This window comes from Urtica dioica, chromosome 2 (assembly GCF_054948205.1).
Source record: "Urtica dioica subsp. dioica isolate 48M chromosome 2, U.dioica_male_clone48M_v1_H2, whole genome shotgun sequence".
In the NCBI taxonomy this organism is placed as follows: domain Eukaryota; kingdom Viridiplantae; phylum Streptophyta; class Magnoliopsida; order Rosales; family Urticaceae; genus Urtica; species Urtica dioica.
The window spans coordinates 46,329,039-46,347,091 of NC_142757.1; the positions used below are offsets into that span (position 1 = coordinate 46,329,039).

Sequence of the window (18,053 nt, forward strand, 5' to 3'; positions counted from 1 at the left end):
GCACAATAACAGACATCAAGATAACGCTTACTTGGCCACGTAAGCACAAAAGAAACCGCAAAATAACTAAATGGAAGTTATCTTGATCAACCTACGAAGAGAAGATATAAAAGGAGGAGAGGAGAAGAAAAAAGGACACTGCATTCTATATACACAAAAACAATATTCTTATTGAAGAACTTCTTGTATTGAGATTCGTCTAGTATAAAAAAAAATCCGGTCTTTGTATTCAGTTTGTTACAGGTTATACAATCATCGAGACAATTATTGAATCTATTTTTAGACATCAACAATATGCATATAACATAAATTTTTTGACAAAAACCCAAAGAGATCAATAAAGATAAACATATCGATTAGAGTTAGGGCATAATCAAAGGTTTCTTAGTAAATCAGAGGATCCACCCTAGGGTAACCGAAGAAATAAACAAATAAAGTTTCTAACTATTTTTTATAAAGCACAAAGAAATTGGAAGATAGTTTTATATGGGTAAAATCTGAATAAGAATGAAAAAAAGCCTATTCAATACTAAATAGACCATGTCCATTAATTAACTACCAAAAAAGAGGTATGAGTAGAGGACTCAAGGACCAAAATATTTGTCAAACTTCTTGGACCATAAGGTAAGATTCGAAAAATACCGAGTAGAACCAAAATCATGGGAGATGCTTGCGGTTAAATTAAGACTAGTCAATAAAAAATGTGACTATATAATAAAAAAATAGAATTTTGTAAATAACTAGACACCTTAAACTCAAGGTTTGAGATTTAGCCCATGGCCAATTATATTAGGTGGCACTAGAGGTAATGAGTTAAAATTCCATATTTGTCCTTAAATAAATATAACGTTTTTTTCTTCTTCTAGATTCATCACTTTCTCTCTCTTGTTTCTTAATTCATCACTTTCTCCCTCCTACTTTATTTAAAACATTTTTTTTTGCATCAAAACTTCAAAAATCCATATCTATCACATACGAATTCGAAATTGAATGATTCCAAATCCTACAGATTCATGGCGCCGAGATCTTCAAAAAGATGAAAAATCATATTTAATGCATCATGTTTACGTCTCCATTTATTTCCAGATGATTTCCAAAAAAATTCAGTTATTTCCATGTCTAAGGCAGTAACGTGATTTTTCTACATCTATAGCATTAAACATGAATTTTAATCAAACACAATAGATCTATTTTTGAAGATCTCGACGTCACGAATCCGTAGGATTTGGAATCACTCAATTTCGAGTTCATATGAGATAGACATGGTTTTTTGAAGTTTTTATGAAAAAAAAATGTATGAAAAAAAGTATGAGAGAGAAAATAACGAATTTGTTAATAGATAAGAGTAAATCAGACTTTTTTTGGCTTATCATTCCGTTTGACTATATTTCTAAAGTTTGGCAAACACAAGCTAAAACCAAAAAATTAGATTTACTTTTGACCATATTTCTATAACGCCCTAAAAAAATACCCATTTTGACCACAAAATCGATGGTTATCCAAATACTATGAAGTCACATACTCGAAGATTATCAATATATAACTACTAACTAGTAATTCTGACCAACTCACTATAAGAGAGATCAAGCACTATAAAAGGCATCTTACACATTAACTCCCTATAATTAAAATTTCTGGCTCTTTCCAATATATATATATATATATATATATATATTCTTGTCCTCGAGTACACAATTGCTACCTCAAAGACAAAATAAATTAAAAAAATTAATTAAGGAGGACTTCTTTCATTCCTTAGACAAAAAAGCTAAAAGAAAATACTTTTATTTCAAAATAATTAATAGAGTATACTGATTAAATGCTAGTAATCAATAGAGAGTACATGGTACCATTTAATATTGTTCCTGAATTCTCCCTCCTCTAATAATTGCTAGCTTTTCACCATTTTTTCTATGTCCTCGAGGACCTCGACTTAGCCATAGCCATAGTTCATGGAAATGATTCTTTGGCCCTCGGTGGGATGTGGTTGTAGGTTTGACTTGGATTACCATCAGGGAATTAATATGCCAAAAAAAAAAAGGTTTAAAGGTGCTAATATATAAATTTTTAGGGTAAAAAATTTAAAATAGCAAAACGCGTATAACGTTTCTTTCACCCCTCGGGTCTACACTGGGTCCGGTCCGTCCCTGGTTCTCATGACTCTCAAACTTCTAATTTGATAGAATTTTTTTATCACTTTTTTTTATACATATAATGTAATAATAAAATATACTCATATTTCTTTTCAGCTATAAAAGTAGAAAAAAACTAATTAATCACACTAATTCAAGAAAATAATATTCGATCGGAAGACTTTTTGAATTACAATGGACGCTTTTCTTTCGGTCAAACGTGTGGCAACGTGGGAAATTGACACTGGAAACGCAAGTCTTGTTCATGTAATTTTAGTCGAGAGAGTTCTCTCTCTCCCGACTTCGAGTGGGTTACAATCCGTCAAAAATAGTCATGGTTGATATTTTTTTAATGTTTTTTTTTATCTTTTTGTTTTCTGTATGCTATTGTTGTAATTTGCTTAAGTAAGTCAATTGAACGGTTTGTTTTGTATCGGATTAATTGGAGACAAATTAACAATTATCTCCATTGTCACGTATAGGTGTACTAGATTTTTGTTTAAATAACTTGAAGAACGATTCTTTTCATGTTGACGGATTCCAGCTGCTTGGATTTATCCACTAGCCATATTAGTAGTGGAAATTTCTTAAATTCTATTTTTGACTATCGTCCCACTCTAAATTTAATTTACAAAAAATTGGTTACGTAAGCCGCCTAAACTATATGAATTGTAAATTAGCCAACTTTTGGTAAATACTTTGTAAATAGCCAATTTGCATACGTTGCAGCCTATTAACTACCTAAAATATATGTTTAGTTGTGTTACATAAGTCTTTTATTAATCTGTTAATAAGTTTACTTGGCTATTTATAAGAAATTAACCAAAGATGTGCTATATCTCAATCCACTATATCCGTGTGACTATATAACTTAATAACCCTTTAATTTATGACTCCGCCCAGGAACTACATGCAATTAAGCTAATTTTTTAAAACTTGTATGTACATGGGATGCATGCTAATTTGTTTGTACAAGTATATAGCAAACTTTTTATTGTCATAACTCATAATATGATCAACAATATATAAATTAGCACAACAAGCATAAGTACTGTTCGATTTCAAGTGTGTCCAATTTGCACTCAGTGCATAAATGATAATCTGGTCCGACTAAGAGTTATGATGCTTTTCTTTAAGATCCATGTAGTGTTTTTTTGCCCAAATATGTTGTACTTAATAATAATGATAATAAAAACCACTCCATGACAATTTATTCACTTGCGTATCAGTTTTTAAATTTTTATTAAATTTACAAACTTATAGCAATGATCTTTAGAATATTAGACTCACTACGTGTTATCGATCTATAATTAATCCTCTGTAGCATATACATATGTTGATAGATTTATTGTATTTATTTATCTTTTTGTTATATTTATCCTAAATATATCTTTATATGTACAAGTAATTTTATGTTTTCCAGAGTTTAAATTATATCATATTTTGGTATTTATTTCCCTTATAATTTACAACAACAATACATACTGAGAAGTCGATATATCCCAATCATATTTCATAAATAATCAAAGATCAACATACAAGCGTTTGTGGCGCTTTTGCTCATTGCGGTCCACCAACGGTCCAATTTGCCTATTATATATCGAGTGTTCATTTATCAGCATTCAAGTTTCATTTTTCTTATTAGAAATAGTACATAACAATCATGATGTATTTAGCGAGATCAAACTAAGCATTTTCATGATTATGAATATGACTATTTACTTGCTAGTACCTCCTCGGTGATGAGTGAAGATCAGTGGTACATTAATATCCTTCATCACATAATATAATAGACATGTTTCAATCTTCATACCACATTTCTATGCAAAAGAAAAACAAAAATAGAAAGCTTCATGATGATTTAGCGAGAATTTGTGAAACTCAAATCCCTAAAATCCAAAGTGCGTTAATACCCATCACTAAACGTGTGAATATATTTATTACAATTAGACGTTGCAACAATATTTCAACATTAATGAGCTAATTTGGCAGAAATACACCACAGTTTTTAATTTGCAAGTATTCTTCTATCAAGCCGACACTGCATGTTCATAAGAATCTTATTTATGACGCACGGCTATTTGTTGCTTTCAGACTATAATTACTACCTTGATGACTAGGCTTTTATTTTATATATTTACTTAAAGGTTTGATGAGCTTTCAGACTAAAACCTCTAGAAGGGTTAAGTGCTTTTAGCCTTTTATAGCTGGGCATTTTTGTAATGTGAAATTATATTCAATTTGAATCTTTTTTCAAGACCAATAATTCATAAATTAAATAATCTTTTATTCATAACTGTAAAACAAAAACAAAAACAAAAAAAAAAAAACAAAACAAAAAACCAAAAAAATACTGGTAATTTCTATATTTGGATGAGATTAAAATGTCTGGCACGGTTTCTAGAAGCACCAATTTTTAAAAAAATTCCAAAATATCATTAACTGCTGTTAGGAATTCAAATCGAACAGTTTCTAGGAAAGTTTTGTCTTACTAGCTTTCTATAGAATTTTCAACAAAAGTCTTTCATTTCCGACCAGGCTAAAGTATTTTTTTTTTCAATAAAAAAAAAAATCCATCACTACATCCTCGTAGTTAACAATTATAAATCATAACAAAACACACAAACTATAGTTTCCGTGGAACAAATATATGCACATGAAAAAAAAAAATACACAGGACATCTAAACTCCCCTTTAGATATTTTTAAGAAGCATTGAAAGAAAAACATGATAATTTTGTGACTTAGACAATTTATTTCTACCCACAATCGCAAAAATAAAAAAAATAAAAAAATGAATTTATAATAACCTTATCCGAGCAATCAATCCGGCGGTAGTTGTGCGTTATCAAAGTGACATTTAATGCGACTCTATAAGTCGATGCAAGTTAGAATCTTAATTTTCATTTTAGTTATTTCCACATTGAAAATGACATATATAAAATTAAAAAAAAATGACACATATATATTCCATTTCCATACAAATTACAATCATTCCTTCCATTCTATCCCCATAATAACCACCAAACCAAACTTTTCTTCCACAGAAAAAAAAAAATGTCGATCGGAGACGATTTCAGCTTCCCGAAACTCCTCAACGCGACGACGATAAATGGACTCTCGATCCCGACCCACTCGTCGATCTGGCGAATATCGTCGCTGGTCTATCCAGATAACAACGATGACGTGGACGATGACGCGGAGGAGAGAAGATCGGAGGCTCCGAGGAAGCACAAGAGCTTTTCGGAGTTCGAGACCGGAGATTCGGAGATGAGGATGGACTTGCTATGGCAGGACTTCAACGAGAGAGAGCTCAAGAGAGTGGCTTCGATGGACGGTCGAGTCAGAATGACAACGGTCAGAAATCCTAATTTTTTCTCCGGCGGCGAAACCCTAGAGCCGCCACGGGGTTTGAAGAAAATTAGGGTTTCGGAGACCGCTTTGGTGAGAGCGAAGAAGAGGACGAGCACGGTGGTGCTTCTCAGGGCTCTCAGGAGGTTGTTCTTCGTTCGAAAATTCGCGAGGGAAAGCAAAAACGTGTAATTCATTATCTTATAATTAGCTATGGAAAATACATATACTGAATCAGAAATTATATCATGTACATATAGCGTAAATATATATATATATATATATAAATATATATATATATATATATATATATATATATATATAAATATATTAGTAAACCTGTCGGGTAATTTTCTCGGTTTTTTTTTGTTATTTATTATCATTGTTTTTTTTTAATTCTCGTGGCCGTCTGCTGTTTTTTTACTTGCATTGCCTGAGATGAGAGTGAGATGCGATTTTAGGGGAATTTGGAAAATAAATACTTGCACAAAAGGTTTGGGTGTTTTCATTGATTTTTTTTTTCTGTCTCTTTTGTTGTGGACGAGATTCATTACAAGATCTAAAAATAATGATTGATGAACAGTCGAGTTTAATAGTTAGAACTTAGAAGCTAGTTTTTTTTTTTTTTTTTTTTCAGTTGACACACAGTTTCTGAAAAAAAATGTCAGGTGTACTTAGTTTAGAATTTTAATAAATCGCCTATTAATTATGCTAATAGTTATATGTATTGTAAAATACACAGGTATATTTAATATGTTTTATATATGTAATTCTGATTCGATGTATGAATCTGGCCTCTCTCGTTACAAGATGTAGTACTAGTGGCTCTTTATTATTATTGTTTTCCGTTTTTACTCTCATTTTATCAATAATGTGGATGAGAGTTATTTATGATGATAATTTGATTTAGTTGAAAGGGCTGATTGAAACGTTGCATATAGTGAGCGTTGGTGCAGTGCGAATTGTCTAGATCCTGGGTCCTACGTAACTAAGACGACTACACTACTGTTTTACGCGTTACTTAGTAAGTCTTTAAAATAGACTCAATAATATTTGTTTTCACAAGATTGACGTGTATCAATTTAGTTTTAAATAGTAATGTCAAGGATATTCATTAATAACAGAATATATAGTAAAAAACAACGTTTACTAGGTTGACGATGATTCAGTTCACAAACGTTGACTTCTTCGATTTTCTTTCCATTTTGTTACAGAAAGTTATTTATGTAAAAATCAATGGATTATTTTGCCTTGCCACACGCATCGGTGACTGTATTTAAAACATTTATAAAAAAAAAAAATAGCTAATTAAATAGCAATTTCAACATTTGAATTTCAGCATTTGAAGTCGCTTAATTAGTCATATTTCCTTAATGTGACTAAACCTATTACAACTGTGAGCAGATGGTGACAGCATATACATATATTTCCTTATTATTATTTATTTATCGATAATTTACATAGAGTTTTCATTAGAATTCGAGTAAAGAATGAAAAGTTACGGATTTTGAATATTTAACATATCAACAAGGCACTGATTAAAATTTCCAGCTTAATAATATCGCTTCCATGCACACTAAAATTCGAACACTTGAACTTCTAAAGCTATTTGAAAGTGCATCAAATGGTTGGCGGAGGAATTTGAGCAACAAAGTTGATCAATCATGACATAATTCTATAAATCTATCAATAAAGCATTTAAACAAGACAACGGCTGAAGGCTAATCCATGCTACAAAGCAAACAGTCTAGAAATCCAACCGAACAAATAAATAATTAATAAATCATCATAAAATGATAAATACAAAAAATATGCACCACCTGCTATTTTTGGCAAGAGGGAACCGAGTCTAACACATGAGGAGCTTATAGAAAATAGACACACCAACAAGACTTGAGGCCTAGATCATCTTCCTAGCTACATGACCTCGGTACCGATCCCCTTCATTTTTGTTGATGCCGGACACACGGGGATAGACACAAAATGTAAATTAGGGAGAGCTAATAGAAGATTTGGGGATTACGAAAAAAGAAAAAGAAAGATAATTTGAATAAACGTAATAATGAGTATATAACCCTAATATAACTAAACGAAGATTAAAATAACCCTACATAAATAAAATAATGAAAAAATATACTATGCTAATAAGGAAAAATAATTAAAATATACCACCATCAGATAATCAGTTTTTTTAAGGACCAAAATCAAGGAAAAGTTTAGAAAGTCCATTGTTAAAAAGAAGTAATGAGTTTACAATTACATAACTAACTTCCCTTTCACGAATTGCTTCCTTGCAATCATGTAAAACAAGTGGGGGCAAATTTGTTGACATGGAAAAAACTGAGCAACCAGACAAAAGCAACATCATAAAGCAATAAACGAAGAAGGAAGGAACACAAATGATAAACGAATAAATAAATAAATCAAAGATGGTCGTCCTCATCGCCGACCCTAACCCTGCGGTGGATGAATGGCGCGTAGGCGGAGCTGGCCTCCGGCGGATGCCAGGTCATGTGGCCGAACTCCTCCCTGACCTGCCCGAGTGACACGTGGTCCTCCTCTCCCGCCGGTCCCTGCTGCACAACCACCACGGAGGCCTCCGCCGCGAAGCTGGAGCAGACGAGCACGTCGCCCAGCGTGCCCAGCTCCGGAAACTCCGACCAGTCCGACAGCCCCGCCGTGAGCGCCGCCGCCGCCCCTTTCCCCCGCCCCACCACGTACACATCGTATTTCGTGTCGTCGGAGCTCACCATGCTCACCACCTCCTCCCCGTTGTCCGCCGTGGCCTCCATCAGCCTCATGGACGCCTCGTCCCTCGTCTTCAGCCGGAACTCCTGGATGTACTGCTCGTCCATCGCCCTCTCCTTCTCCCCCTCCGCCTCCGCCCCCAGAACCCCTCCGTCCTCCTCCTCCTCCGCTGCCGCCGCCGCCGCGTTCTTCCCGGCCACGAACCGCATCACCGTCAGCGCTATCCTCGCCGACTTCGCCATGCGCCACGCGTACGCCAGCGCCTCCCGCCCGTCCCTCCCCCCCAGAAACACCACCGCCATGTGGTGCCGGTACCCCGAGGCTGCCGCCCTCCCCCCGCTGGACCCCTCGTCGTCGTCGCCGCCGCCGGCAGCGTTGAAGCTGCGGTCGACGAACACGGCAACGGAGCAAGGTGCGTGGTCGAGGACGTTGCGGTTGACGGTACGGAAGGGTGAGTTGGCGGTGGACTCGGGGGCGGCGGCGCCGCCACCCTCGGCCGCGGCGACGTGGAAGGGGAGGACGACGAGGGTGGCGCGCTTGTCCTCGGCGAGGGTGCAGATGTCCTCGTGCATCGTGCTGTAGGCCGACACGGCCGTGAGCGATTGCACCGCGAAGAAGTCTCCCTCGAGGCTCTCCAGCGCGTCCCCGGCCGCCCCTCCTCCGCCGGCTCCGTCCGACTTGCAGGCGTCGTGCACGATGAGCATGGCGGAGGCGTGGCCGATGAGCTCCACCAGGTGGACCGCGAACGCGTACACCGGCGACTGCTTCGTCGCGTTGGCGGCTCTGAGCAGGGCGTTCAGGCCGCCCGAGTTTCGCGTCGAGTGCAGGCACGCCAGGATTCGGAACTCCGAGTTCCCCTCGATGCTCCGGATGGTGCGGTACTTGTACTCGCGCGGCCCCCTCTTCGACTTGTACGTCAGAGACAGGATGGGTCCCACCACCGCTGTCATCACCCACAGAGCCAGCAGTATCACTGCAAACGTTTGCATGTCCAGAGCCTGGCGACGCAGCCGGAAATGTAAATAGTTAGAAGTAGAGAGAGAGAGAGAGAGAACAGCATACCATTAAGTCTCGGCCGGTGTTGATGATGACGAGAGAGAGGAGGCCTTTGGTGTTCATGAGGAGGCCGAGGGCGACGCCGTCCCTGGCGGGCATCTTGTTGACGAAGAAGGCGACAACAAAAGTGCTGAAGATCTTGGCGACAAAGGCGAGGACGACGACGAGGAGGATGTCTCCACCGCCGACGCCGCGCTCGTACATCCAGTGCCGATCAGCCCTCAGCCCGATGCAGAAGAAGAAGAGCGGGGTCAGGAGCTCCGACACGAAATCCTCCGTCGAATCCATCACCAGAGCCTTGATCTCTCCCTTGGGGAGGATCACGCCGAACAGGAACGCGCCCAGGATGGAGTTGGACCCGCAAGCGTCCGTGATGTACGCGCTCAGCATCACCCCCGCCATTATAAACACCACGTGCTGCTGGCCGTAGTTCTCCTCCTCGCTCGTCTTCCGTAGCGCCCACCTCAAAAAATAAAAATAAAAAAATTCATTATTTTTTTTTTTGAAAAGTGATAAATTATTTGTGTAGATCGTTTAATAACAATTACTTGAGGGCGGGGCGGAAGACGAAGGCGCACAAGAGGATATAGGCGGAGGTGGTGGCGACGGTGAAGATTCGGCCCTTGTGGGAGGTGGCGAGCGTGAATATGAAGATGACCCAACAGAGGAGATCGGACACGACGGCGGAGGTGAGGGCGGTGCGGCCCACGTCGGTGTGGAGCAGCTTGAGGTCGGCGAGGAGGCCGGCCAGGTCAGGGAAGTTGGTGGTGGCCAGCGCCAGCCCCCAAAACAAGGGCCCGGAGTGGTTCACGTGGCCTTTCGAGATGATCGAGAAGTTCTCGATGAGCAAGTAATGCAGCGCGTACCCGATCGGGAAAGGCACCAAAATCCCCGCCAGCGCCGTCGTCAGAGCCTTCTTCCCCGCCCCCAGCACGGGTTTCAGGTCAACCTCCAGGCCCACGATGAACATGAAGTAGATCATCCCCAGCGCTGCTATGTTCTCCATGACTATTAGGGTCCCCCATGGTAAGATGTGCTTCGTCACCAAGTCCGTGAACCCGAATCCAGATGGACCTAGGATCAAACCACCCTGCAGTTTTGTATCATTAAGTTTTTCTTGTCCATGTGAATAAGAAGAGGATGTGAAATGGGATCGGTGTTTCTCACGAGGATCTCGGCGGCGATACGTGGGACGTGGAAGCGCCTCAGGGCGAGGGTGAGGATGCGGTTGATGACGAGGATGACGAAAAGTTGCTTTATGAAAGCCGGAAGAATGAGATCAGACGAGCTCTCCGCCCTCCAAACCCCGGTCTGATGTGTCACGACTTTCCTGAAACACAACGTGATGTGATTCAGGTCTTGGCTTTCGAAACATGGTTGCACTTTGAACTTGTCTTCATTCGGGTCCGTTTGGTTGCAAAGCAACATCGTGAAGAAGCCCCTCTGATCTCTTGCCTCTGCCTTCAAAGCCACCGGGTTTTGGTGGCTTTTTGGGCAGAGGCCAAGGGAAAAGAAGTTGGAAAGGAAACAGCTTCTGTTGTGAAATACGTTGCCAAACTCCTAATTATAGTAAAATGTATTCACGTCCTAATTATAGTTGTGGCTGTGATTAGCCCCAAGTTGACAAGTCCTAATTTTAGACGAGGAGATTAATTGAGTGGGTGTCCAACAAACAGAAATGGAATTCGCTACTCTGTGTTGTTCTTCATCTTCTTCGGTGTTTCCACAACAATCGCCGGCTTTTGCCAATCTCGTTTCCCTGAGAGCCAAGCCCAGAACTGCGAAGCCAAAGTCGCTCGTTTCATGCTCACACAGATTCAATTTATTTGGAACATCGCGTTCGCGATCGCGTTCGTTCTGTTCTTCGGCACGATCGAGGCCCTCTATTTCTCGGCCTCGCTCGTGAAGTTCCTCGAAGGCGCGTGGGTCCCGGTGGCCCTCTCGGTGGCGTTCATGCTCGTCATGTACGTGTGGGTGTGGCACTACGGCACGGTGAAGAAGTACGAGTTCGAGGTCCACAACAAGGTCTCCCTCAACTGGCTCCTCACCCTCGGCCCGAGCCTCGGGATCGGGATCGTACACACCGACCTCGTCTCGGGAATCCCCGCGATATTCTCGCATTTCGTCACCAACGTCCCCGCGTTCCACCAAGTCCTCGTGCTCCTCTGCATCAAGTCCGTCCGGGTCCCGCACGTCCGGATTGTGAACAGCCGTTTTGGAACCGGCGATTTCAGATCTATCAACAACCAAAACCAAACCCTAAGCTCCATGGGATCGGATAGATCGCACTCACCGTTTTGGAGGTACGGGCCGTACTCCGTGGCCGACAGGTGCATCTTGATGTCGTCCAGCGTCTCGCACTGGCACAGGTTGTTGTAATCCGCCGCCGTCAGCAGCCCGACGAGAATGGAGATTGTGAAAACCCGAAGAAGCGACGAACCAATGGGTATTAGTATTACTCTCTCTGCAATGTCGACATCGGAGACTTAAGCAGCGGATCGAGCTCTCGGTTCAACGAAGTCTCATGCCGGTCTGGCGAGATCGATTCCATCAATGAGCAACTACGTCCGCCCCGGTGACGACGGAGAGCCGAACACACACACAATACTCAATTTTGATTCCCTATAAATATCAAACTCAAATCCCTAATTCTCCCGATCCATTTCTTTCCTCAACATTTAAAAAAAAAAAAAAAAGCTTTCTAAATTGAATCTGTGTGTGTTGAATTCTTATTCTTTCCAACATCATCACGTTATACTGGGATGATCGCGGAGGCGGAGGCCATGTTCGAGGAGCTCTGCTCCAAGTCGATGACGCCCTCCGGACCTTCCTGAGGATGGTGGAGTCAAGGCTGTGGCTCGTGACCGGCTACGTGTTCGGGAAGATGGGAGGGCCGCGGAGTGCGTCCCCGTGATGGTGAAGCTCGGGGAGAAGGACCTGAAGCCGGAGGCGTCGCTGTACGAGGTGGCCTACTATCAAGTCAAAATATCAGAGACATGAACTACTTGATTTGAACTAAGGATACCTGTCATAAAAACCCAGAGAGTAACGCTGGCCAACCAGTATCCCAGGTGCTCGAATCCTTGTCGTGAGAAGCAGCACTACGAACCTTTTAGCGACCCTTCTCGACCCGGACTTCACCGGTTCTATACACAGCTTGTACTTCGGGTCGAAAAGGATGTTCTGTGGAGTCGCACTGTCCTCATAAGCATGCCCCCGACCCGAAGTACAAGCTGTGTATAGAACCAGTGAAGTCCGAGTGGAGAAGGGTCGCTAAAAGGTTCGTAGTGCTGCTTCTCACGACAAGGATTCGAGCACCTGGGATACTGGCTGGCCAGCGTTACTCTCTGGGTTTTTATGACAGGTATCCTTAGTTCAAATCAAGTAGGTCATGTCTCTGATATTTTGACTTGGATGGATTATACCACCAGGCGGGCCAGCCCCGAGTCCATGAGCCGCGCCTCGAAGTCCTCGTCCACCAGGTTCGCCTTCGAGCACACGTTCTGGTGCACCGTCGCCAGGTGGCACCCGTGGTGCAGCCACGCCAGCCCGCGGGCTGTGCGAGGCGGGGCCGGGATCCGTGCCGCACCGTGGTTGAGGAGATGGTCAGGCACGGGGTCGGAATCGGCGACGACCTCAACCCTGGTCGCAGACTCATCTCATCAACCAGTGAATTCTCACCAACCGGTGGCCCAAGCCTGGTCGCAGGCTCATCAACCAGTGAATTCTCACCAACCGGCGGCCCAACCCTGGTCGCAGAGTCATCAACCGGTGAATTCTCATCAACCGGCGGCCCAAGCCTGGTCTCAGAGTCATCAACCGGCGACCGGAGTCTACAATTGTGGGCCGGGGCAGAATCCGATGGCGGAGGAGGACCTACGCTTGGGCAACAGAGGCTGATTGCTGTTGTTGCTGATGCCACTTGCGTAAGAATTTTTATGACTTTTGTTGGCTGCTGATTAAACAAACAAATTGTTTTGCGAGTTTTATTATAATTTATATGTTCATGGTGTTGTAACTTTTGCTTCCACAAATATATATATGAGGATAATTTGGTTACATTCATGTTGTCGTTGGATTATACAAAAAAGGTGGTTGTGAAGTTGGAACGTTACAAGCTTGTTTTTGTTGGTTCTTTTATATTCTTCATACTATCGTGTGTTGAAGATTATAGCGACCAAAATCTTCAGGCAAATTAAGGAAACGCTAGCGTTATTTATGTAAAACCAAGTGACTGAATGAATTCTTGGTTTGATTCATAATTCAATAGCGTAGATAAACACAGATTTATCCACTCTTAACCACAAAATGTATACAATACAAATAGAAGCAAAATTGGTAAACAGACCAGGTCCACTATATTTTACACTTTTAAAAAAATGAAATCCTTCTGCGATAATAAACAGAAGCAGTACATATAATCGTTTGAGTGCTTGCCAAGCAATCTGTAAATTACAACGGCATACAAAGCATGTAGAATCATATACAGTTCCTAAAAAAATAATATGGTTTTAGGTCCAATTCTCTGGTCGTTGTTCCTCGCAAAGCTAACTTATTCTTGGTCTTCTATGTCCTTTGTTTATCAGGTACTTTTGACAGCATATGTGAGAAAAAAAAAATGTATGTATAAATGCTTTGCATATTTTTGTGGTTTATTTGCGATGGTGAGTATCAGCAAACTAGTGTGTTTTTGCCAAAAAAGCGAGAGCCCAAAAGAAAACAAGAATCAGTGAGTTTGGTTCGATGGTAGCCGAAAGGGATCGACCCAACACCTATCGTTCTTCACAGCATTATCCCACCTTTCCTTGAACATTTTCATTTCAATGCTGGACTGAAACCTGACCTGAAACACCACAGTTCATAGAGATTGGAAAATATCATGTCGCTTGAAACTCTGAAGATATATTTCGTTTTTCTTCACGAACAACAAGCAAGCAAATAAATGAGAGTTGAATAAGGATTTACCTTCCCTCGATTATCAATTTTTTGGGAGCCGGACGAAGTCTGCTGCGTTTACAAGAAAAATACTTTTTGAGTGCTCTTTGTCATAATTAAATTTTGAGCAGCGATTAGTTAAGGGTGAAGAGACAGCTCGCCTTATTGACGTTCGTTACACCAAGCGTAGGAAGACCCAGATGAACCACGTACTCATCGTCGACCACCCCGACATTCTTGATTCGCTCGCCCTCCAAGAATTCAAATTATTATTATATATATATCAATCGCCTGGGAAGCCCATTCCAGAGGAGACAAGAGACTAGAAACTTACTTGTGAGCAATAACCGAGTTGGATATCGAGACCCCATGCATGTATCAAGTCGTTCTGTGGAGAGGAATGAATAAACAAGTTATTCACGATAAGAGTATGGCAAAAAGACCTAATCGTTGCACACAACTAATCTGAGGAAGAATTTCATTTATTTACATTTACCTGGATCATATGCCACACACACTTCCAAGCCGCACGAGAGAACACCGGCGCCATCATTTCCACCCAACTGTTTAGTTATAGCACACGATAATGAGAAATGAAGTCACGATTGTTTAGCACCGGGATTTATTATTAAGGCTTTTTTTTTTACCCGACGCACGGCGGTGACGAGCTCTGGTCATCGCACCTACCACTGCCTCTAAACTTATATATCCTCCTGTTGAATTATGTTAGTGGGATAAAAAAAATTCGCAACGCTCGATTTTGAAATCGGAATATCATTTTGAAGTAAGATCTAGGGGTTAATATAGACCAATTAGAGGCTGTATTTGTGTCCTAATATGAGGGATGATAAGATTTAGGGATATAACTCTTTCATTCATAATTTATTCCATTGTTACGGAGGATCTGACTACCGAAAGTCTTGAGCATGAAACTAACCCTAACCTGTGAACTCTTGATCGTCGCTGACGGGCAGTGATAGCATGATACACAGTCGACTTAGTGGGATCGAGTGCCGGCTGTGATATTTCAAGCCCCTCTTCTTGAACAATAGATACATATCTGAACGAGAATCAATTTTCTTGCATCAAAACTTACCCACCACAAACTCAGTGTTCTTGAGTAAACACATGTATATATATTTAAAATCTTAGGACACTCACCTATTTGCGTCAAAATTCTCAACCCCAAGGTCTTCGTCCCAGAGAAATATATATTTATATTCATCCACTACATCTGGGTGTAAGAACCGCTTCGCAAACCACCTGTACCGTTTTAAAAAACAGAATTATTTGAAAGAAAAAAAAAAAAAAAACACCTTGATTGCACTAGATAAGAATCTCGGGTCATGACAAAATCTCAGATGAGATTTACCATTTTGTTTGATTCAATGCGGACACGTGTATCGCGCGATCACTCCACTCCAAGTCTCTCCACTCATCCACAGAACCATCATAATGAAAAAGCATCACCATAAACTCACTTGAAGGAAACTGCAAGTGAGAACAGTTTGGAGTCCAGACACAGATTTCATTATAAATAATAAAAAAAAAATGGAATAAGATAAGCTGTGATTACCTTTTGAACTATTCGGTTCACTACTTCTTTCTGATTAATTCCAACAGCCATGGCCAGCAAGCTCAGCGAAGGTTTCAAACTCTCCTAAAACAAAACAATGTTCCAATTCAGAGCCCAAAGAATAAATAAATTAAATATTTGCCCACACTACACCCCAAGTTCAAAATTCACAGAGAAAGCACTTATTTCAATTACATTTTTGTTTTTATCGGTGGATCCCCATAAAGGTTGCATTTTCAAGTTTGACGATTTGACGATAATTCCTCCCGGAAGTGACTCGGTTCCCAAAGGCAAACATCGATCCTAAGGAAAGATCAAAGTCTCATCGAAATAAATAAATTTGGAGAACAAAAATAGGTTTTAATACAACATAGACGAACCTGGCATTCAGGTGTGAAAGTTTTGGCATTTCTCAAACCGTTTATTAATCCCCATCTTGTAAGTCTCTGCAAAACACACAACTCGCATAAGCATAAATGAAGAGACACTGCTACACCGAACCAGAGAAAATACGTACTTCTTTGTATTCCTTTTCGATGACAGCGCTGCCAATGAAATAAGCGCCGAAAATCAAAGAAGTCACGGCGAAGAGACTGCACAAGAATGACCGAGTCTTTGGGTCCGAGAGCACACTAGCCTGAACAAATCAAAGATGGTTTGAGAGTTCATGACCATCATATTGATTGATATTCTCATCACAACTACAAAGGGAAATACTCAGGATTGTATTTCCATCATTTCCACAAACTAATCACACATCTCGGAGTATTTGAATATAAAGCAACAAATATGACACTTTAAAAGAAGTTTCCCAATTCTACAGAAAAAATAGTTAAGACAGAGTCAAAGCTGTTATTCGAATAAGCTTAAGGTATTGTTTTGTCAGAACTGTGAAATATATAGGTTCCACCAATTTATGACTCATAGAATAGAAGCCTTCTGAATTATTCAAATTGTTAAGTTGAGATTTTAAAAATTGAAAGCATAAATATCTCTCTTTTTTTTCTGTTAAGTCTCTGCTTTGACTCTGTCTGGTCAGTGGTCACCGAGAAAATCAAGTACAGAAGAAACAATAAGCAATATCGATTAAAGAAAAAGGATATCTATTTCGTATACTCTCTTAAAGCCAAAAATCAAGCTTATTTTTTCTTCCTTAATTTACGTATAGTAGCCAATTATGTTTCTGATCTGTATTACTCAATTGAAATTTGAAATATTTTCGACAAAAAACAAAAACAAAACAAATATATCTTCTTCAAAAAAAAAAGGGAAAGAAACAGTGCTCTTCACTTTCTCAATAACCAAAAAAAGTTTAAACCTTGAAATCATATAACAACTAATAGACCAAATAATTCTATCATTCATCACTTAATTATAATAATAAACATATTAACATCAAGGAACATTTGAATTCCAACAACTTGGTTTTAAGTCATGAGCAATCAAACATACCCAGATATAACTTGATTTAATTTTCGTTTACTTTGAAATCAAGTGAAGTCAAATACAACTATAATGAACGTCTTCAAAGACAAATTCATTAGTTTAAACAACCGCCGTCACAAGACAGTTTAAACATGTTGACCAAAGCCCAGAACACAAAAACAAACAAGCGTGTGAAAAAAAAGTATGCAAGTAAAAACATGGATACAGACATAAATATACATGTGTAAATATATGCATATATATATATATATATATATATATATAGAGAGAGAGAGAGAGAGAGAGAGAGAGAGAGACATACCGAAGCCTTCATTATTCCTCTCGGGAAAACATGCAATTCCAAAGATAAACAGTCTTCAGAAGAAAGAGTTTTCTATTTTACTCTTCTTTTTTTCTCTCTCCATCTCTAACTGTGTTTATGTCGGGTTTAATTTTTTTGGGAACTTAAAGTGTCTGTCTGAGAAAGAAGGAAACCAAGTGAGGACGATGACAACTTAAGCCGGGCCCAGAAATAATAAGGAAAAAAATCCGATATATATTTCACATTTTTATTTAAAAATGATATATATATAAAAAAAAATAAAAAAAAAATAAAAAACCAACAAACCCACCCAGGCGGTGGAAGGGAAGTGGAAAAGAAAAAAAAAATTAAAAAAAAAAAGAAGAAGAAGAAACGTGCAAAGAGAGGAAGTGGATGACTTGAAAACGACATCGTATTTATCAAAAGTAATAGATAAAGTTTAAAACAATTGAGAAAAAAATGACAATAATCTAGTCACAAAGAAAAGAATCAAATACGTCCAAATTGTG

At 39.9% G+C, this 18,053-nt stretch overlaps 3 protein-coding genes across 5 annotated transcripts; 1 reads left to right on the forward strand and 2 right to left on the reverse strand.

The window, feature by feature from the left end:
• Positions 1–7,682: 7,682 nt before the first annotated feature.
• LOC149405021 (cation/H(+) antiporter 15-like) lies at positions 7,683–11,091 on the reverse strand. The gene is made up of 5 exons (XM_089607747.1): positions 10,979–11,091; positions 10,454–10,820; positions 9,835–10,376; positions 9,293–9,749; positions 7,683–9,228 (listed from the first exon to the last, which is right to left on the reverse strand). The coding sequence occupies exons 1-5, from the start codon at positions 11,089–11,091 to the stop codon at positions 7,906–7,908; spliced, it is 2,802 nt and encodes a 933-aa protein (XP_089463873.1). The 3' UTR covers positions 7,683–7,905.
• On the forward strand, positions 10,872–13,395 carry LOC149405022 (potassium transporter 25-like). Of its 2 annotated transcripts, none has more exons than XM_089606754.1 (2): positions 10,872–12,250; positions 12,718–13,395. In XM_089606754.1, exons 1-2 carry the CDS (start codon positions 12,200–12,202, stop codon positions 13,243–13,245), a joined length of 579 nt encoding a protein of 192 aa, XP_089462880.1. In that variant the 5' UTR covers positions 10,872–12,199; the 3' UTR covers positions 13,246–13,395. Both variants share the same exon structure in this region, with proteins under 2 accessions (XP_089462880.1, XP_089462881.1).
• A 226-nt stretch (positions 13,396–13,621) lies between these two features.
• Positions 13,622–17,795, reverse strand: LOC149405023 (lysine ketoglutarate reductase trans-splicing-like protein, putative (DUF707)). 2 transcript variants are annotated; one of them, XM_089606752.1, is made up of 14 exons: positions 17,545–17,795; positions 16,315–16,434; positions 16,178–16,243; positions 15,993–16,100; positions 15,798–15,881; positions 15,594–15,712; positions 15,383–15,484; positions 15,165–15,281; positions 14,869–14,934; positions 14,718–14,784; positions 14,556–14,609; positions 14,383–14,472; positions 14,252–14,293; positions 13,622–14,129 (listed from the first exon to the last, which is right to left on the reverse strand). In XM_089606752.1, exons 1-14 carry the CDS (start codon positions 17,554–17,556, stop codon positions 14,013–14,015), a joined length of 1,164 nt encoding a protein of 387 aa, XP_089462878.1. In that variant the 5' UTR covers positions 17,557–17,795; the 3' UTR covers positions 13,622–14,012. The 2 variants fall into 2 exon arrangements, with proteins under 2 accessions (XP_089462878.1, XP_089462879.1); XM_089606753.1 differs by having other exon boundaries at positions 14,252–14,290; positions 17,545–17,790.
• Between the last annotated feature and the right edge of the window lie 258 nt (positions 17,796–18,053).